Raw genomic sequence first — 18,240 nt, 5'->3', positions numbered from 1 at the left:
CTCGCGTGCCGGAGAGAGATATAGATTTCTTCGAAATTCATCGAAAATCGACGCAACGTCATTAAAATATAATAATGGGTAATTCGTCGTTTAGAGGTTTGTATCTGAAAACTGAAGATCAGCCGCGCGGGGTTATTCTTCTAATTTACAAAAGAAAATTCGAGATTATTCATCCGCATTTCTCGAATATTGAAATTAGATTAATGGTAACAAAGATCTCGAACTTACGTTAAATGACTGGGCAAAGATCAGCAAGTTTAATGAAATTCAGCGGAAAACTCGAAAAATTCACGCACTTTTAATATATGTATGTACTCGAGCGCTTCCTATTTTCCTATGCGAATGCGCGTGTTATGACGCCAATCTTCCCCCTCCACCATCTCCGCGCGATAATTCGGTTCTATTCGGGTGCGTTCGCGAATCTTACGGCGCAGTGAAGCGCGAAGATTTCTCCGTTCTGATTGGTCGATTAAATGCTGCTCTACCTCTACGGGTAGAATTTTCGATCGCATTCCTATATAAAGAATTTTATGTAGAGCGAAGGGAAATCGTATCTCTCTTCCGTTATCCTATATTTACGATTTTTACGGAATTGTTACACAATTTTCTCGGAATTGTGTTCCAGGCCGTCCAGAAAAAAGGCAACAGAAAATGACGAGCCCAGTCGTAATCTCGGCCACGGCTAAACACTCGGCTACGGTAAATATTCAGCTTGGATAATCACTACTTTTTTGGTTATACGGTGGTGATTCTAATTGATCATAAGTGAATTATTCTCGTACGATACGTATATGATACTTCTGGTTGCGAATCTTTTTTCAATAAAATTGTCTCTAAGCAATGCTATTTCTTCAATAAACTACAATTATTTAGTTTTTTTTAATAACTGCTCTTTGTAAAATATGACAATTAGAAAATAATCTCTAATTCTTTTACACAACGAATCACCGTTCTCGAGATTATCTAAATGGTGCATATTTATCAGCAACTTATTTTAGAAAGATAATCGTTGCTTTTCATTTATCTGAGTTTTCATTGAAAGTAACTAGTGTTACGATCTCCAATATTCTTTAAAGTATTTCTCTGAAAATGAATACGTTACCTTAATTTGTATTAAGAAATACCTTATCTGTTGCTGTTTCAGTTAATATTTTTCCATGGATTGGGTGATACAGGGTAAGTTCCAGTTGTAATGTATAAGTACAATGTTCCTGCAACAAAATAATTTTGTTAACATTTAATATACATTATTTTTAGACATGGTTGGGCTAGTTCAATGGGTGCTGTACGATCCCCTCATATTAAAGTCATTTGTCCTACTGCGTATGTATGATTGCTAATCTTTTAACAAACCATATTTGTATAAGTTACAAATTAATTATTATATAATAGTATTTTAATAAAATTACTTTAATTGTTTCAGGCCTACGATGCCAGTGACACTTAATACAGGGTTTAGAATGCCTTCCTGGTAATTTGACAATTAACAATTTATGCTAAGAATATTATATTTTCAATAAAAACAATGAGTTGCCATATTTTTATCATATGATTACTGAAATATAATCTGAATTTTTTTTTTATTTAGGTTTGATCTACGATCTCTAGACTCTAGTGGCCCAGAGGATGAAGAAGGTATACGTAAAGCTGCTGATATGGTTCACTCATTAATAGCAGAAGAAGTTGCTGCTGGAATACCTACCACACGCATTGTTCTTGGAGGATTTAGTCAAGGTGGAGCACTAGCCATGTACAGTGCCCTTACATTCCCAGAGCCTTTAGCTGGTATCGTAGCGTTGTCCTCATGGCTTCCTTTACATCAAAAATTCCCAGCGGTAAATTGAAACTGTGTTGTACTATGTATTTATATACATAATATGCCCAGAATTGTAATATTTGATTATTTTCAGGAAGCGATAGGCAATAAAAACACTCCATTATTGCAATGTCACGGCGATTGCGATCCAATAGTGCCATATAGATGGGGTCAAATGACAGCATCTCTTCTGAAACAATTCATGACACAAACAGAATTTAAAACTTATAGGGGAATGATGCATACCTCTTCTGAGGAGGTAAGGAAATTTTTATCAGAGAAAATATATTAAATCTCAATTATAATTTCTTTTCATAATTTTTCTTGCTTTCACAGGAAATGCGCGATATAAAGAAATTCATTGAGAAGGTACTGAAGCCGTAATAGATCGAATTAAACATTCATCGATATTTTAATGGCTACCTTCAGCATCTAATTGTACATTATACTGAAATTATTCCAATTTTGCAATTATTTAAATTTACATCAAATTATATAATTATAATAAATTGCATAAAATTTAAAAACGTTAAGTAGAAAATCGTTAAAAATATCTTCTGAGATATGAGAGATGCAGTACTATATAGGAAAATATACACTTAAACTTCAATAGTTTAGTGTACCAAAGTATTCATGTAGCAATACTACAAATTAATCCATGTGGTTCTTAATCCTTTTAGTACGCATCTATAATTTATTGGTAAAAAAAAAAATTATTTTTGATTTATAACATCTAATATATACCATATACACACATATATACTATATATATATATATAAATCTATATATGTACATACATATGTATATGTATGTATTGATATGAATATAATCATTATATTTATTTATAAGATCCACATTGATGTGGTAATACATTACAAAAGATAATACGAAACTGGTTGATGTTTTATTCATTTTTACGATTTTAGTCTGTGACAATAGTGATAAATTTATATGTAACTTTGTGTTAGATTTAAGATAATATTAAGTTAGATTAGAGAGACAAAGAGCTTTTTACGTCAGCTCTTTTGTCGATAAACTTCCATCCTTTCGCGCCTATATTATGTTCAGATATCAAAAATTTTGTTTGAATACAAACAAAACACGTCCAGGAAGCACTTAAAATAATTCGCGAGCCAGCTGTGAACCTTCTGCATTTAAATTTCTACTTCGCGTGCGATTTAGAGCTAAAATACTGCTAATGAATCATTTTTGTAGTTTGTATTATCTAGAATCTAGAAAATAGCGACACAAACGTGTAATCTGTGATTACATATTGTATTGTCAAAACCTATCAATTATTCAATTTATACCCCTATAGATCAGGATTTCCTAAAAAATAAATGCGAGTTGGAATAGCATCTTTTAAAAAAAAGTATTTTACAATTATAAATTATAATTACATTAAATTTTCATGGAATAATTGTGTAACACTTGTAAAAATTTGCATAGAAATATCTGCTATTTTCAATATATATATATATATATTATTATGATGAAAGAATTATCATAATAAATCGCTTTAAAGAATCAAATTTTAACTGATTTAGATTTGGGAAATCCTGTGATATATTCTTGTAAACAAGAGGTATTAATACATTACACAAAATATTACACGCTAATGTATATAAAATTATATAATTCTTTCGGCTGATTTTATTGGTACTAATACACTATCCAGTAGACAAATAATAAATAAATAAACAAAGAACAATAAGCTCCGAATATTTTTCATGAGCTTTTCTTTAGGAATATAACTTTATAGCTAGTATAATAATAAATAGGGCATTAGTTTATAAGTTATGTAACGTTTCAGCTATACAAATAAAGTATGCAAACAATTTTTGTTCCTCGATTATATAATTGTGAACATGAACGTTGCACGGATATTTAAGTGTGCATATATGTATATGCGATATCTTGCATGCAAAAAAGATTTTAAAGTCCACTATCTATACATGTATCATAACGTATCTACTTACATCATGATATAATACATCAACCAGCCAATGATATTGGCAGTTTTCAACGTAATCTTTGGACTAACATCTTGTCATCAGCGACCAAATAACGATCTATAAAATATATCAAAGTATAATTTTTTGTTTTTATTTTATATCTATTTTACAGGTTTAACGAAATGAAAACTGGTGGTGTGCATAAAAACGCGAGGTTATAAGCTTTTGATAGACTTTTAAAATTTTTAATTATTGTAAACAAACTTTTTTGGTAATTATGGCACATGAAAATTCTTTTATCTTGACTACTCTAAATAATGGAATTCAAAAAGTAGTGCTTAATAAACCTGCCAGGAAAAATGCAATTTCCATTCCGGTAAACAAATATACATAATTCCTAAGTTTTATACAACAAACTAATAGTATGAATAACGAATAATCGTATATATTGATTTCTTATTCACAGATGTATAAGGAATTAACATCAATATTAAACGAATCTGCTAAAAATGATGAAGTACTGATATTTGCATTAACAGCAAATGGGGATTTCTTTAGCAGTGGAAATGATATAGGTGCATCTATGACAATGGAAATAACTCCTACTATTTTCGAAGATGTAAATGTAGTTTTTAAGTAAGAACAGTATAACATTAATATGTGAAAGTGTGTATATAATTCACCTCTATAAACATACAAAAAAATCATAAATATATCTTGCAGGAACTTTATTGATGCAATAATCGTGTATCCAAAACTTTTGATAGCTGTTGTAAATGGACCAGCAATAGGAATAGGATCCACAATGTTAGGGATCTTTGATATAGTATATGCTTCAGATAAGGTATCTAAATAAAACTTAAATTTTATATAATATATTGAAGCATTCTTTTAAATAAATGTGATGTAAGATATGAATATTATATTAATTGCAGGCATACTTTCATACGCCGTTTAGTTCTTTGGGTCTTGTTGCTGAAGGATGTTCTACCTATACATTTCCTAGATTATTAGGACATTCCAAAGTATAGTATTTTATTGCAAATTATTATTAAGAGATTGTGTAAATTTTTTTTTATAAAATTACTCTAAACTCTACAGAAAGAGAGAGATTAAAATTTCAATATTATGTGTATAAAAAAATATTTAGGCTGGAGACATGTTGTATCTTGGCTACAAAATGAATGCTGAAGAAGCTAAGAAATATGGATTAGTTAGCGAAGTATACAGTCATGATTCTCTTAAAGAAGTATGGGACAATTTGAACAACGTATCTAAACTTTCTTCAGAGGTATTATTTTTACTTATAATACTTTTTGCAAAATTATTTATGATGCAAAGATATAACAATAAATATTAATTAGATATATATTTACTAATTTTAGTCAATATTGGCAACAAAGCGATTGATGAGTAAATGGAATAGAGAGATTTTATTAAAAGTTAATGAAGAAGAAACGAAAGAATTGAAAAAACGATTTGAGTCTTCTGACTTAATAGAAAGACTTTTAAACTTCTTATCACGAAAAAATAAGCTTTAATATAGCTTCAATATATTAAAAATATCATTTTTTATTCAATATAATGTAATAATAAAAATATAATTTTTTAAATCCTTAATTAGTTTATGTACGTTGTATTGTAGAATTTTTAAATATAAAGGTTACATAATCGCCTGCTTCTGTTAACATAATATCCTGTAAATTTATATATATAAACATTAACTTTTTAAACTTAATTTTTAGTTATTTCTAATAATTCCAATAGTTTTATTACCTGCATAATGTCAAATGGAATTGGCTGTTTATAATGTTGCCAATCTCGAAGATGATTTATAGTTAAATTTTGTTGAGGTGATTTATCATCCAGTATAAGTTGACAATCTCCCGTCTCATAATCATTCGTTTTTGATTCTTCAAAAGATATATGTTCATTGTCTTGACCAGAACAAGAGCAATTCAATAAATCATGTGTTAATGAAACTGTATCAGTTGCCAGTGTAAATAGATCCTAAAAGAGAGGAAAATATTTCAAGTAGTAATTTTTGCATAATTTTTTTTTTTCTAGTAAAGAGTACCTTTAGTTCTGCAGTTGATAATTTTAGAGACCCAAGATGATTCAAATCCACCACAGATTCACTTAGACTAGCTTTGCTAATTTGCCTTTGGTATATCTTTTCTTCTATTGTACCTGTTGTGAGTAATCTGCAAATTTTTATTACAAAAATATTTGATTACATTTAGAATTATATAACTTTACTGAATAATATATTTTGCTATCAGAAATTATTACGGTATTTATTTAAGATTATATACGAACCTATAAATATAAACATTCTTCTTTTGTCCATCTCTCCAAATCCTTGCCATAGCTTGCACATCGGATGCAGGATTCCAATCAGAATCGAATAACACAAGTCTAGATGCGCCAGGTAAATTCAAACCAACACCACCCGCCTTAGCACTTAGTAAGAGGACTTCTGCAATTTATGCACATTATTTTGATGTAATATATGCCTCAATTATTATTCAGAAGATACATTACAATTTTTATATAACTTACTGCTATTATCGGATCGCGTATTAAATTGTTCGATTACTTTTGATCGTGCAGAGTTTGAAATAGTGCCATCCAGTCTTAAAAATTTTAATCCTTCTACATTACATATAATTTCAAAAAGATCAAGTGTCTGTGTATAGTAAGAAACTAATACTAATTTTTCGTCGGTCTTTTTCAAATTTCTCATCAATACTTGTAGAACTGTGATCTTTCCGCAATATTTTGTAAAATTATTGTCCTGTTTTATTTGCATCGTACATATTGTTTTTGACAAAGTTTCTCGTAGCGCGTTCTCTTTGTCATTTATGAACAAGTTCGGATGATTGCAAATTTTTTTAAGAGCAATAATAATAGACAAATGTGTATGACTTTTATCCTGTAAACAAATCTTGTTGAACCAAGTATCGGTAACAAGAGAATACAAATCCTTTTGCTCACTAGTTAAAGAACAAAACAGAACCATTTCGTATTTATGTGGCAGATATTTGTTTATTGTATTTTGCGTACGTCTCAAAATGAAAGATTTGGTACGCTCGTGTAATTCAGTGGCTCTTTCAGATCCCAGACTAAGGACATCTTCATCAGCATTAGGGCATTGAGATGCAACAATAGGATTTTCATAATAATTTTTATATTCGAGAGAAGAGCCAAGAATGCCAGGATTAACAAAGTCGATCAGTGTATAAAATTCTTTCAAATCGTTCTGTATAGGAGTACCAGTTAATATAATCCGTCGTTTACAATCGATCTCACGTAACAACTAGGAAACAAATGCAATGCATATAAATATAAAAACGATACATAAATATTCATATTTGTATAAAAATATCAAATGACAATTACTGTTGCCGCTTTTATGGCACTGTTTTTCAGCCTGTGGCCTTCATCACACACAAGTAAATCGAAGGTAATCTCATTAATTTCCGTGTGACATTTGATAAACATTTCATAGCTAATAATCAATACTGAATTTCTCGGATGCTTCATAAAATCCTTAGGTCTATTTTTTCCATCTACAACATATGGAGATATTCTGTGAGAGCCTAACCACTTCGTGAATTCCTTGTCCCAATTGTTGCACAAACTGCGAGGTGTTATTATCAACACGCGTCTCACAATCGGTTTGCCATATGGACCCTTTTTCAACATTGTCCAAATTAATGTAATACATTGTAAGGTTTTGCCAAGACTCATCTCATCTGCCAAAATTGCACCAAAATAATCTGGCACTCTTAGCCCCATTAAGCATTCGTAAAGAAATGCAATTCCATAACGCTGATGTTCTCTAAGCTTTGCTGCTAAACAGAAATCTACCGAGACTTTTTGTTCCTCAGGGTTTATACTTGCAGAAAAATTCGTGCATGGCATCTCTAAAGGCTCGCAATTCATCACTAATCCTTCAATATAAATATACTAATAAATATTAATAATCTGAGAGTTTATAATATACTTAATTTTTTAACTCTTATAAATATGTGGAACCTTTCGTAAGTGTATTTATTGAGGCTTCAACTTTTTCTTGTACCATTTTTTCTACAGTATCCCCAAGTTGTTTCTCTTGTGACGCTTGATCTATAATCTAAAATTAACTTTATCAGATTTTTGTATATAACATTGCATAAATGAGCACTGATACTAATTTCTTACCTCAATTTGCTTATTGCCAATAATTAATCTGGCACCCTCTACTGCATTACTTGGATTGATTGTTTTTCTTCCCATAACTTTTCCATCCAAATTCTATTGTAATAAAAATATATTAAAAATATGTTAGAAATTTATAATTGATACAATTGATTACCTTAAGAATTGCGCTTTCTCCAGTTATTTCCAGCAAGCCATCACTATCCCATGTTTTGTGTTTCTTTGAATTTATTTGGCCATACGTCACATTGAAAATACTATAATATTTATTTAGTATGTGTATATATAATTAAAAGAATTATTTTAATATTTATTTTAACAAAATTTACATTTTTGATATCTCTCCTGAGGATGAATTTATAGTCAATGCTTCCTTTTTGCAAACTGGAGTATCAACATCTTTTTTTGGTAAAATACATACAAATCCAGTAGATGTTTTCAACTTTTTTTGTAATGGTTCCTCTATTCTTTCCTCGGATTGTCTTTTTGGTATAGGTAGTAGCTCTTGTAACACTTGATCTTTAATCTAAAAAATTTTGTCACATTTTTTATATACATTGCATAAATAATTTTATTTTTTATATATACTTTACAAATATTTGATGTACAAACTTTTACCTCAATTTGCTTATTTCCAATAATTAATCTGGCACCCTCTACTGTACTACTTGGATCGATAGTTTTTTTCCCCATAACTTTACCATCTAAATCCTATTATAAAATATATTCAATAATTAAAAAACTTAAAATAATCTCTTATAATGCCAAATTTACAACTGATACATTAGTTACCTTAAGAATTGCATTTTTTCCAGTTACTTCTAGAAAACCATCGCTGTCCCATGTTTGATGTTTTTTCAAAGTTGTTTTACCATACAACACATTAAAGATGCTGCAAAGGATATTATATTTATACAAAAGACACAAATCAAAAAATTAGAATGGTTTGATATCTACTTTTATAATATACTTACATTTTCTTTTCTGTTTGTTGTGACAAATCAATTGAAGCATTCTTTTCGCAAATCGATGCACTAGCATTTTGTTTTCTCGGCGAATTATTTTTTACGTCAATGTTATCAAAAGTGACTTCATTATCTGAATGTACGTTTTCGAAAATGTTTAAAAGTTGTGTATTACTTCTAAGAGGTTTTCTTATTGAATCGCTCGGTGATTTTTGCTGGCATACTTTACTTTCTTCGACATTCATGCATGATTGAACGATTAAAGGGGATGTAAATCCCTTCACCGATTTATTCCGATACATTTTAATAAATCCAAATGACAAGTCCAAACACAATAGTAGGTATATGAGACAAGAGACAACCAAACTCCAAACTTTTGAAGAAGGCGGGAAACGGAATCAACATAAATTAAATTTTCGCAACAGCTGTATAAAAAGGTGTGTTCAGAAATTCTATTTCTCTCTGGCATTGAGTTGACCAATCAGAGAAATCGATGCTTTGAAGTAACATTTCCGCAAACCGTCTAATTATCGAACGCAGTTGTCAGTTGTCATCTGTCATCCGCACGTGCTGTCACCTGTCAGGCGATCACGTGTCCCGTCAGATAATCATTTGGATTTTGGATTTATCATTTGGAGAATTTGCAAAACGCGAGTGGTCGGTTCCTTCGCCAATCGCGTTTGCAGAAGTTGCGTGGGCAACTGTGACGTGATTTCCCTCGCGGTGCAGCAGCCGCGGTCCATCGTGGGATTCAAATGCATCGCGTGAAACGTAATGCGCGAGTGGGTGTGTGTGGCCGATTAAGTTCACTGTCACGTATGCTGTCGCGGTTCCGCAAACGGCGAAAGTCGCACGGCGATATGTGAGTAAACCTTCGAACGACGTGCAAAGTTCGCTTGTCTCGGAGGAGACATGTGTATCCGTTATTTCTATCATGGTTTCGATGATTATTGGAGCATCGCTTTCTATATTTCCGAGGATCGCGTGTTTCGAATCAATCCTTTTTTGGCAGACACGCATGCATTTAGACACGATTAAGTTGGGAGCGATATTCGGAAACATTCTTCTGTAAGGAATTATGTAACTCGATGATTTGGGAAATTCCAGATGTTGACAAGACGAGATAGTTTTAAAATCCTGTGCTTTTCTTTTTTTTTTTCTTGATGGCTTATCTTTCTTCGCAGATACTGCTGTATTAAAGAAGATATTTGAAAGTTACTACAGATGTGTGGATGTGATTTGACAATAGCTTTATCTTTCGTTAAACTTTTATTTCAAGATGCATTTTTCTATACCTGATACTCAAGAATTTACTGATGGAGCTGGGAATGCATACGTTGTAATTATTTAGAAAATATTTTGTTTATTGTTTATTATTTTTTACTACTTGTACAATACTTGATATCTTTTGAATTATAGGGGTATAATATTCATATCAATGGATTATTTCACTGTACTGTGAGATATAAACAGCTGTACAATTTGCATGTACAACTCTCTAAGGATCTTGACATATCGTTGCCTGTATTTCCTCCAAAGAAGTTCTTTCCTTTAACTCCTAATCAGCAAGAGGAACGGCGGCTAGCTTTGGAAAAATATATTCAGTCAATTGGTCAAAACATAGCTATTAACAATTCTGAGATATTAAACGGATTTTTATTAAATGCTCAACAAGAAACTGTAGGTGGCTTGTCTGAGACTGAGTCTTTGGATGTATTTCTCATGAATGGATCAAAAATTTCATTAAATGTTTCTACAAGAGAACATTCTGGTGAAATTTTAAAGGTATATTTTGTTGCTAATAATTTATAAATAAATAAATAAATATGTATATATATATAACAAAATACTTTCTACATACATGACATAGACATAGGAATATATTCCTATGTCTATGATACATAATATTAAAATATTTTCATATATTCTTTCTTTTTTTAACAGAAAGTATATGAACATATAAAGTTAGTAGAAAAATATCATTCCCATTTTGCCCTATTTATTATTATACAAGATGAATTGTCTGGTAATATTAAAAGTGAGTATATATTTTTTATAATATTTTGATACATATATATATAATGTATTGTTTCTTTTTTATTAAAATATGTATTGTGTTCTCAGTATTGCGGAGATTACAAGATTTTGAGTCACCTTTTATAACATACAAGTATATGAGTTCTATGGGTACAAAAATTGTTCTCAGAAAAAGTTATTGGGATACAATGTACGATCTTGAATTATTGAATGATCCAGTGACTCTGAACTTACTATATGTCCAAACAGCTGCGGAAATTCACAGTGGGTGGATACTAATCAACAAAGATGTGCAGTATCATTTGGAGAATTTGCAAAAATCTGGGAACAAGAAAGAAGTACGTTTATTTAAAAAAAGAAAAAAATTGAGTAATTTATTTTTTATTATTTCAGTACTTAAATGTAGCTCGTTATTTAAAATATTATGGCTACATACAATTTGCACCATGTTATTGTGATTATCCTCAACATGGTTCAAGAGTATTACTTGCTATAGGTGGAAATGAATTAAATTTACGTGTTTTATCATCTAAAGAGCACGAAATTTTATTTAAAGTTTCACGAATGCGATGTTGGCGCATTACTACTATACAAAATGTAAGTGTATTATAAATACTTTAATGAGAAAACTCAAATGATTCATTGAATTAAAAATTGTCACTGAATGCATTTAGGGAACGGACAATGCTGAAGATAATAATGAGTGCAGTCTAGAATTATCTTTCGAATATTTAATTGCTAGAAATGAATTGCAATGGATTACGATTGTTTCGGATCAAGCGATTTTAATGTCTGTTTGCCTCCAAGCCATGATCGATGAGTTGTTACAAAAATGTGTAGTGGGAAGCAGAATTCAAGTTGTTATACAAATTATTTCAACTTATTATAAATACTTAATCGAATCTTTTAATCTGTAAATATGTGATATTTACAGGTAGAATCTGGAAAATCTTGGACATATATTACGAGGGATGGCCAGAGTCGTATTACTATGGGATCACCATTGCGAGAATGTGCCAATAATAATCATTCGCCTAAATCGGGACCAATAAAGAAACTCGCTACTAAATGGTCGGCTGTGACGTCAAAAAAATCGGACGAGTCAACAGCTGTTGTTGATAAGATGCAGGCAACATCTACAACAGCTGATGACTTTGATATTGTAGAAAATAATGTTTTTCGTATGATAGGAGATGATGATTTATAAATCAAATAATTTTTAATGAAGATTGAGATATAAGCGCAGTGATAAAAAAAAAATAACACAGTATGCCTTATCTAAACAACTTTTAGAGATATATTTTAATATATCTACAAAACAGTGAAACAGTTTCCAATTTAAAGTTAAAAATAAGTCATTATCAAGGCTAATTAATTATTGAAGTATGCATATTGATATTTATATCAATATGATTAAAATGCATTTATATTTATTGATAACTTTACATAAAATATTCATTATACTTCTATATACCGTCCTATTACAATAATAATCAATCTGATGCAAGTTGAAAATTAATTTGAGCCAAAACTGTGTTTGAATTATAAGTGTAATATTGTGTACAATGTACTTAATGATAGAATTAATATGATAAAAACTAAATCAAACTTTGAGAGAACAAACGCGCATATATATATATATATATATATATATATATATATAGTTTGTAGATTGTTTATTATTATTAAACAAAATTACTCAAAAGATGACATATTAATACTGCTTTCATAATTATCTTAAACAAAACTATTAATAATATATATTGCTTTAAATCTTGTATTAAATAGCAATCATTCTATGTGGTGTGTTACTTTTCATTATCTATCTGATTATATAGTTTTTCTGCTAAATTGATTCGAAAAACATACTTTTGCTTCAGTCTCCATATTTTAGTCAAACACTGTAAATAGATTGTACAATACACAATATACGAATGTAAAATCTATTATGTTGTCATAAAATTGTCATGATTAAATATGAATTACAAAGCCATTCTTTAAAGTGGAAAAATAATAGATTATATATATTCTATATATATTATTCTATTAAATGAATAACTATAAACCTCCATATAAAAAGTGATTGCTTATTAAGACTAAATGACTGATAATCGTATAGAAAATGCATTAGTCTGCTCCTTTGTAATATTTTTGCTTTAATCTCTTGTTCTAATTATATTGTGATTCCAGAATACATACTGCATAATATTAGCAGATAAGAGATATAAGTTAAAAAAATGTATAAAGTTTAAAGAGGATTTTACAATAGTATGAATTGTAAAAATATAAAATTTATAAATTGACATATATTTATCAACTTTTACAAATCCATAATTTTATATAAGAATGTAATTTTTATTTTATTTGTATTGTATTTATTGTATTTATTTTATTTTATTGTGTATTTGACTCACGAAATGAATATAATAATAGACTATATAAGTTCAATATACATATTAAAAAGATCGAACATATACAAGCATTCAAATTACTTAAAAGAGAATTCAAACAAATTTTTTTATACATATATGTGTACATGTGTTTCATATAAAATGATTTGGAGTATAATGTTGTTTGTGGAGCAATTTAATTATGTTTCGCTTTAACCTCGTTAGTATTACAATGTATTCTTTGCAGATCAAGATTATGAATATATATGCCTCAAACTCGGACTTTATTTTGCTGACAATGTGCATACCTTCTATATCAAAAATATGTCATTATTCTGTCTTATTATTTTCTAAAGAAAGAAAATTACGTGTCAATTCTGGCTATAGCTTTTAAGTATAATTCTATTTCCGCGCTACACTTGCAAAATATATATAGCCCAACGTCAGCAATTACTCCACTACAGTTATTCACTATATGTATGTATGTATTAATGGCACATACAAATATATCTATTTTGAAACTAATTATAAAAAAAATATGCAGTGAATAATTTTAATGTTTTATACATAAAATGATTATTGTAAGGCGTTATACTATACGATTCTAAAAATACAATTATTAGATTGGAATCTGATAAATTTCAGTTTCAACAATTTCCATATTACAATAAAGTAAATTACAGCATATTGGGAATACTTTCTAATACGGAAGACTAATACTAGTAAGTTCTTTTATGAAATATTTCATTATAATACAGTATTATTTTCACCACGGCACTGCATATCGAAGAACACTATTTGTTATTTTAGAATCATGTGATCATGTTATATATGGTGTTTACAACTTGAAAAATAAGCTGATAATTTTTAGAAGATTGATATAAATTAGAATTGATAACCAAATGTAAGAAGAGAGAGAGCCTATCTATGGCAGTAGAATAAAAAGTAAATTAAATCTTACAGCCTTGTTTACTTATTTCAAATTATGTCATGATTAGATAAAGGACGTTCACATTCAAAATCGTTCAAATGCTTGGGCGTTTTGTGAATGCATTTCGTACGAATGATCTCTTTAACGCAATATTCTGAGTAAAATGGCATTGCGGATGACTAGTGTAGCATGTAATAATACAATATCGATTTTCACATATACAATTAATATAAAATTTCCTTTTTAATTATATAAAAATGATTATAATCATGATGCGTTCGTTTTATCTTGTCCTATTGCATTCCTTTTTATTTTCTAACGACCCTATAAGGGTCTTATAATATTTCTATAAGAATAGGATATATTTAACAGTATAGATATAAACATAATACAAAAATTAAGTATAGTGATTGTTTTTTCACCTAAATCACGTAAAATAATTTACATTGATGACGTGAGGCTATTAGTTATTACTAGCTATAATATCCCAGGTTCACAAAGAGAGGCAACATTGTAATTTGCGAGTAACCATTCAACGACATCTATTTTGTTTATGAGGTAAAATGGAGTGTGAAAACAACATTCTTCTCTTTAATGAAACCAGGGATGATGCGAATAAAATCTATCCATTTTTTACAATTGTACACCCTTTGTCTATCCCTTTGTCATCACTTATTCACGTGGAGAAGAAAACGAACCCTGTTAGAAGTTCTGTTGACGTTTTCGTTTAGTGTCCATAGCATCGAGAATAGGCTGTCTCTTCGTCTGGTACCTTTTTCTTAGCTCGTCAATTTCTCGTTCCATTTCCGCATCCAAACTAGCCATACGTTGCTGCAATTCCTCATAGGAGAGAAACTTCATCTGCAGGATATGGTTGTTTCTCTATATATATATTCAAATTTTCCTTTTGTTATAATTTATTTTTATTTGGAGTAATGCCTAGTGGCATTATTCCAAATAAATTGGTGGAAAGAATACGAATTCAATGTATCTTATTACAAAATGGAAGAGAAGGACTTGTTTTTTTAGGATTGATCATATTATCAGTAGCATATGTAGGTATATTGCATTTATATTAATTATATAAATAAGAAATAAGTTTTACTTACAAATTCGAAATCACGTTCTGTAAAGACGTTTTGGTACTTTGATATGTTGTTATGAGGCTGTTCTAGCACAGGATGAGATATCTGATTCTGTAACTGTAGTTGTAGATGACTTTGAAACCTTTGAGATTCACTTGGATTCTGAAGCTCCACTCTGTTTGCATTCTCTGTATTTTGTGCTGCCAACATTTGTCCATTACCCTGTGCAATAGTATCATTTGTTATTTTTGACTAAATTATACCTGGACAGTTTTAAATCAATATAAAGTATAAAGATTACCTTTACAATTTCAGGTGCTTCTTTCTTATCAAAATGATCTAAAAATAACGGTCGATATTTCTTGCCAGATTCCACAGAACCAGTATTATGTCCTGAAAAAGACATTAAAATTAATCATGTATTATTATTTTACTGAAATTTCAATCGTCATCACGACTGATTATTAATCAAGAGCTACTAACTCTTCATGGTAGCTTCGGTATCTGTATCGCTATTGATAACCATTGTACCCAAGTCCAACATTGCCGAAACTAAAGTACCCGTATCTGGAAGATCATGGCTAGGCACTAAAGTCCTACTATCTTCTGGTAATGGTTTCATAGTTCCACTGCAGTCATCCTCATCCTTACAACATGTATGACATAGTATATTTGTGCACATATATTATAATATTATATTTATAATACATATTAATATGATTATTATATAATTAATATATAATTATACTATATATTATATAATTTTTATATATATAATTTTTGTATAAACTAATCTTTGCGATAATTACCGAATCTTCCGTCTGGTTCTGACTTTTAATCGCTACATTGTTTATGACATGAGCTTTATGCGCGCTTTGCTTCTCTCGTATTTCATGGGCCTCGGCAATCATTTGACTCAAAATACTTGGTTGCTTAGCATTACCTGCAATTACGCGTTAATTAGTAAGAAGTCATAATGTAAATTCTCTCTCTTTATCTTTTATTCACCTATAAATTCGTGGTGCAGAAGTTCGGTCGCGGTGGCTCTTTCTTCCGGATTTTTTACAAGGCACCCACTGACAAAATCGATAAATTCTGGACTCCATTGATCAGGTTCTCTAAAACTAGGTGGTGGCTTAGTCGGAATCATAAATATTGCTCTCATTGGATGTATATCGCCATATGGTGGTTTGCCCTCTGCCATCTCCAAGGCTGTTATTCCTAGAGACCATATATCAGCCACGCAATCGTAACCAATCTCCTGTATCACTTCTGGTGCCATCCAAAATGGTGTACCAATAACTGTGTTACGTTTAGCCATAGTATCCTGTAAATATTTGAATTAGAGATTTGATTTAATTACATGTATTCTTTTTTCATAATTCTAATTTCTTTCTATAACTTACTGTTAATTGACCTGCTACACCAAAATCAGCCAATTTTGCATGGCCTTCGTTATTAAGAAGAATATTTCCAGCTTTAATGTCCCTGTGAATTTTCCTTCTCAAGTGAAGATATTCCAATCCTTTCAGAGTATCGCTCAGAATTGTTGCAATTTCATCCTCTTGAAGGGTCTTTTTCCTTAACCTCATGATATCACTAACGGAACCAGCTCCACAATATTCCATTACAATCTAAAAGTTGAAATTATATTAGCAAAATTATATTATTCAATAAATTATTCTACTTGAAATATATGGAATATAATATATCAATTTACCCATAAATCTGTATTCTTAAAATAACTTCCATAATATTTAACAACATATGGAGAGTCACATTGTTGCATAATTGAGATTTCCTTAATAATCTCCTGCAAGTCGGTATCAACAGGCACTTGTTTAATTGCAAGCACCTGTCCGCTCTCCTTGTGCAAAGCTTTGTAAACTGATCCATAAGATCTGTGTACAAAGATATTATATTATAGAAATAATAAAAAGATTTATCTTATCCTTCTTCATAAATATTGTTATATATTTACCCTTCTCCTAGTTTGCATATAATATCAAACACTTCTTCCGGCTGTCTTGTCAGACTTTCCTCCGATAACTTTTTTAATTCACTAAAAAGAATAATAACAATTAACAACACAGAAACACAGTTCTTATTATTAGACTTAAATGTCACATATGGACTCTGCTATAAGTCGCGGAGGAATTTTTGTTCATTTTGGATGAGATTTATTTTTGGCACAAGATTTAGCTGAATTACTTGGAAATCTCAGGCATTTAATCCGTTCATTAATATGCTTTTTTTTATTCAGGATTTAGGATTGTAATTTAGCAGGATCGTTTCGGCGTACAAAAAGATCCGAAGCAAAGGGTTATTCAACGCGATAAATAATTTTGAACGATCTCGAGTTGCAGGTTAACAAAGGGACAAAGAGTCGAACGAGCTGTCAATAAGGATTCGCCGAGCGATCGTTCGCCGTTAAAAATCCATCGTCGTCGTCGCTATAAATAATAACTTTCGAGGAACGACTTGGGCATCCGTGAGTCGCCAAAAAAACGTCGAGTAAAAACAAATCTGGATACCTCTTAGAGGACATCTTCGCGTCGATGTCAGATAGCGTGGAGATCTTGGACAGAAGCACGCGCGGGTTATTTATAGAAGACGGTAGCAACATAAACGCGAACGTCAAGTGATTATCATGCCGTGCGCGGAGGTAACATGGCCAATTAAAAATAGAGACGTTACATTTTTGTCAATAATAAATTAAAAGTATAACCGCACAACCGAAATATCGAAAAGCCATCGGCCATCGCATAGATGGTGCGGTCGACGAAAGGGTTCGCGAACGCATTAAAAATAGCACACACGGCGGTCCTCTTTAGGTTCGTTTCACACCAACGAATTT

At 30.5% G+C, this 18,240-nt stretch overlaps 5 protein-coding genes and 1 long non-coding RNA gene across 12 annotated transcripts in view; 3 read left to right on the top strand and 3 right to left on the bottom strand.

Annotated features, from left to right (window-relative positions):
* Positions 1-1,206, bottom strand: part of LOC146722036 (uncharacterized) — a 31,677-nt gene extending 30,471 nt beyond the window's left edge. The window contains exon 1 of the long non-coding RNA XR_003819398.2: positions 229-1,206. This is a non-coding gene — a long non-coding RNA (uncharacterized LOC146722036). The remainder of the gene's footprint in view (positions 1-228) is intronic.
* On the top strand, positions 534-3,655 carry Apt1 (Acyl-protein thioesterase 1). Its single transcript, XM_029301992.2, has 7 exons — positions 534-699; positions 1,145-1,176; positions 1,258-1,323; positions 1,424-1,471; positions 1,589-1,835; positions 1,911-2,075; positions 2,153-3,655. Exons 1-7 carry the CDS (start codon positions 652-654, stop codon positions 2,198-2,200), a joined length of 654 nt encoding a protein of 217 aa, XP_029157825.1. The 5' UTR covers positions 534-651; the 3' UTR covers positions 2,201-3,655.
* Positions 3,656-3,731: 76 nt separating this feature from the next.
* Positions 3,732-6,057, top strand: LOC114930177 (enoyl-CoA delta isomerase 2). Of its 4 annotated transcripts, XM_029301928.2 has the most exons (7): positions 3,732-3,844; positions 3,945-4,148; positions 4,239-4,408; positions 4,496-4,616; positions 4,708-4,797; positions 4,923-5,063; positions 5,158-5,510. In XM_029301928.2, exons 2-7 carry the CDS (start codon positions 4,050-4,052, stop codon positions 5,311-5,313), a joined length of 777 nt encoding a protein of 258 aa, XP_029157761.2. In that variant the 5' UTR covers positions 3,732-3,844; positions 3,945-4,049; the 3' UTR covers positions 5,314-5,510. The 4 variants fall into 4 exon arrangements, with proteins under 4 accessions (XP_029157761.2, XP_029157779.1, XP_029157769.2 ...); XM_029301946.2 differs by lacking the exon at positions 5,158-5,510 and adding an exon at positions 5,840-6,057 and having other exon boundaries at positions 3,732-4,148; XM_029301936.2 differs by lacking the exon at positions 3,945-4,148 and having other exon boundaries at positions 3,732-3,906.
* Positions 5,327-9,385, bottom strand: LOC114930172 (DNA repair and recombination protein RAD54B). Its single transcript, XM_029301913.2, has 13 exons — positions 8,950-9,385; positions 8,768-8,867; positions 8,594-8,686; positions 8,305-8,501; positions 8,133-8,232; positions 7,979-8,071; positions 7,814-7,910; positions 7,175-7,728; positions 6,335-7,091; positions 6,092-6,251; positions 5,850-5,976; positions 5,549-5,782; positions 5,327-5,469 (listed from the first exon to the last, which is right to left on the bottom strand). Exons 1-13 carry the CDS (start codon positions 9,240-9,242, stop codon positions 5,398-5,400), a joined length of 2,877 nt encoding a protein of 958 aa, XP_029157746.2. The 5' UTR covers positions 9,243-9,385; the 3' UTR covers positions 5,327-5,397.
* A 113-nt stretch (positions 9,386-9,498) lies between these two features.
* On the top strand, positions 9,499-14,327 carry Snx17 (sorting nexin 17). Of its 2 annotated transcripts, none has more exons than XM_029301904.2 (8): positions 9,499-9,802; positions 10,125-10,279; positions 10,360-10,725; positions 10,885-10,978; positions 11,065-11,315; positions 11,371-11,574; positions 11,652-11,834; positions 11,912-14,327. In XM_029301904.2, the coding sequence occupies exons 2-8, from the start codon at positions 10,220-10,222 to the stop codon at positions 12,182-12,184; spliced, it is 1,431 nt and encodes a 476-aa protein (XP_029157737.1). In that variant the 5' UTR covers positions 9,499-9,802; positions 10,125-10,219; the 3' UTR covers positions 12,185-14,327. The 2 variants fall into 2 exon arrangements, with proteins under 2 accessions (XP_029157737.1, XP_029157734.1); XM_029301901.2 differs by having other exon boundaries at positions 9,499-10,008.
* On the bottom strand, positions 13,417-18,190 carry hpo (serine/threonine-protein kinase hippo). Of its 3 annotated transcripts, none has more exons than XM_029301867.2 (10): positions 17,918-18,190; positions 17,365-17,445; positions 17,104-17,284; positions 16,790-17,017; positions 16,392-16,710; positions 16,193-16,326; positions 15,867-16,029; positions 15,685-15,776; positions 15,408-15,605; positions 13,417-15,180 (listed from the first exon to the last, which is right to left on the bottom strand). In XM_029301867.2, exons 1-10 carry the CDS (start codon positions 18,007-18,009, stop codon positions 15,001-15,003), a joined length of 1,668 nt encoding a protein of 555 aa, XP_029157700.2. In that variant the 5' UTR covers positions 18,010-18,190; the 3' UTR covers positions 13,417-15,000. The 3 variants fall into 3 exon arrangements, with proteins under 3 accessions (XP_029157700.2, XP_029157707.2, XP_029157715.1); XM_029301874.2 differs by having other exon boundaries at positions 13,417-15,159; XM_029301882.2 differs by lacking the exon at positions 17,918-18,190 and adding an exon at positions 17,595-17,882.
* Positions 18,191-18,240: the final 50 nt, after the last annotated feature.

The sequence above is a fragment of the Nylanderia fulva genome, unplaced genomic scaffold (genome assembly GCF_048542155.1).
Source record: "Nylanderia fulva isolate GAGA-0341 unplaced genomic scaffold, ASM4854215v1 Scaffold38, whole genome shotgun sequence".
Lineage (NCBI taxonomy): Eukaryota > Metazoa > Arthropoda > Insecta > Hymenoptera > Formicidae > Nylanderia > Nylanderia fulva.
This window is presented reverse-complemented; position numbering and strand designations above follow the sequence as displayed.

Coding starts and splice junctions, on each gene's coding strand:
- hpo (XM_029301867.2), bottom strand. CDS start 18,009: ATGTTGCTACCGTCTTCTATAAATAACCCGCGCGTGCTTCTGTCCAAG. Junction 17,446..17,917: donor GCGAAGATGTCCTCTAAGAG/GTATCCAGATTT, acceptor TATTCTTTTTAG/TGAATTAAAAAAGTTATCGG. Junction 15,606..15,684: donor AAGCACCTGAAATTGTAAAG/GTAATCTTTATA, acceptor ACTATTGCACAG/GGTAATGGACAAATGTTGGC.
- LOC114930172 (XM_029301913.2), bottom strand. CDS start 9,242: ATGTATCGGAATAAATCGGTGAAGGGATTTACATCCCCTTTAATCGTT. Junction 8,233..8,304: donor TCAGGAGAGATATCAAAAAT/GTAAATTTTGTT, acceptor TAAATATTATAG/TATTTTCAATGTGACGTATG. Junction 7,092..7,174: donor GTGCCATAAAAGCGGCAACA/GTAATTGTCATT, acceptor TTTGTTTCCTAG/TTGTTACGTGAGATCGATTG.
- LOC114930177 (XM_029301928.2), top strand. CDS start 4,050: ATGGCACATGAAAATTCTTTTATCTTGACTACTCTAAATAATGGAATT. Junction 4,149..4,238: donor AAAATGCAATTTCCATTCCG/GTAAACAAATAT, acceptor TCTTATTCACAG/ATGTATAAGGAATTAACATC. Junction 5,064..5,157: donor TATCTAAACTTTCTTCAGAG/GTATTATTTTTA, acceptor TACTAATTTTAG/TCAATATTGGCAACAAAGCG.
- Apt1 (XM_029301992.2), top strand. CDS start 652: ATGACGAGCCCAGTCGTAATCTCGGCCACGGCTAAACACTCGGCTACG. Junction 1,324..1,423: donor AAAGTCATTTGTCCTACTGC/GTATGTATGATT, acceptor TAATTGTTTCAG/GCCTACGATGCCAGTGACAC. Junction 2,076..2,152: donor TGCATACCTCTTCTGAGGAG/GTAAGGAAATTT, acceptor TTGCTTTCACAG/GAAATGCGCGATATAAAGAA.
- Snx17 (XM_029301904.2), top strand. CDS start 10,220: ATGCATTTTTCTATACCTGATACTCAAGAATTTACTGATGGAGCTGGG. Junction 10,979..11,064: donor ATTGTCTGGTAATATTAAAA/GTGAGTATATAT, acceptor TTGTGTTCTCAG/TATTGCGGAGATTACAAGAT. Junction 11,835..11,911: donor TAGTGGGAAGCAGAATTCAA/GTTGTTATACAA, acceptor TGATATTTACAG/GTAGAATCTGGAAAATCTTG.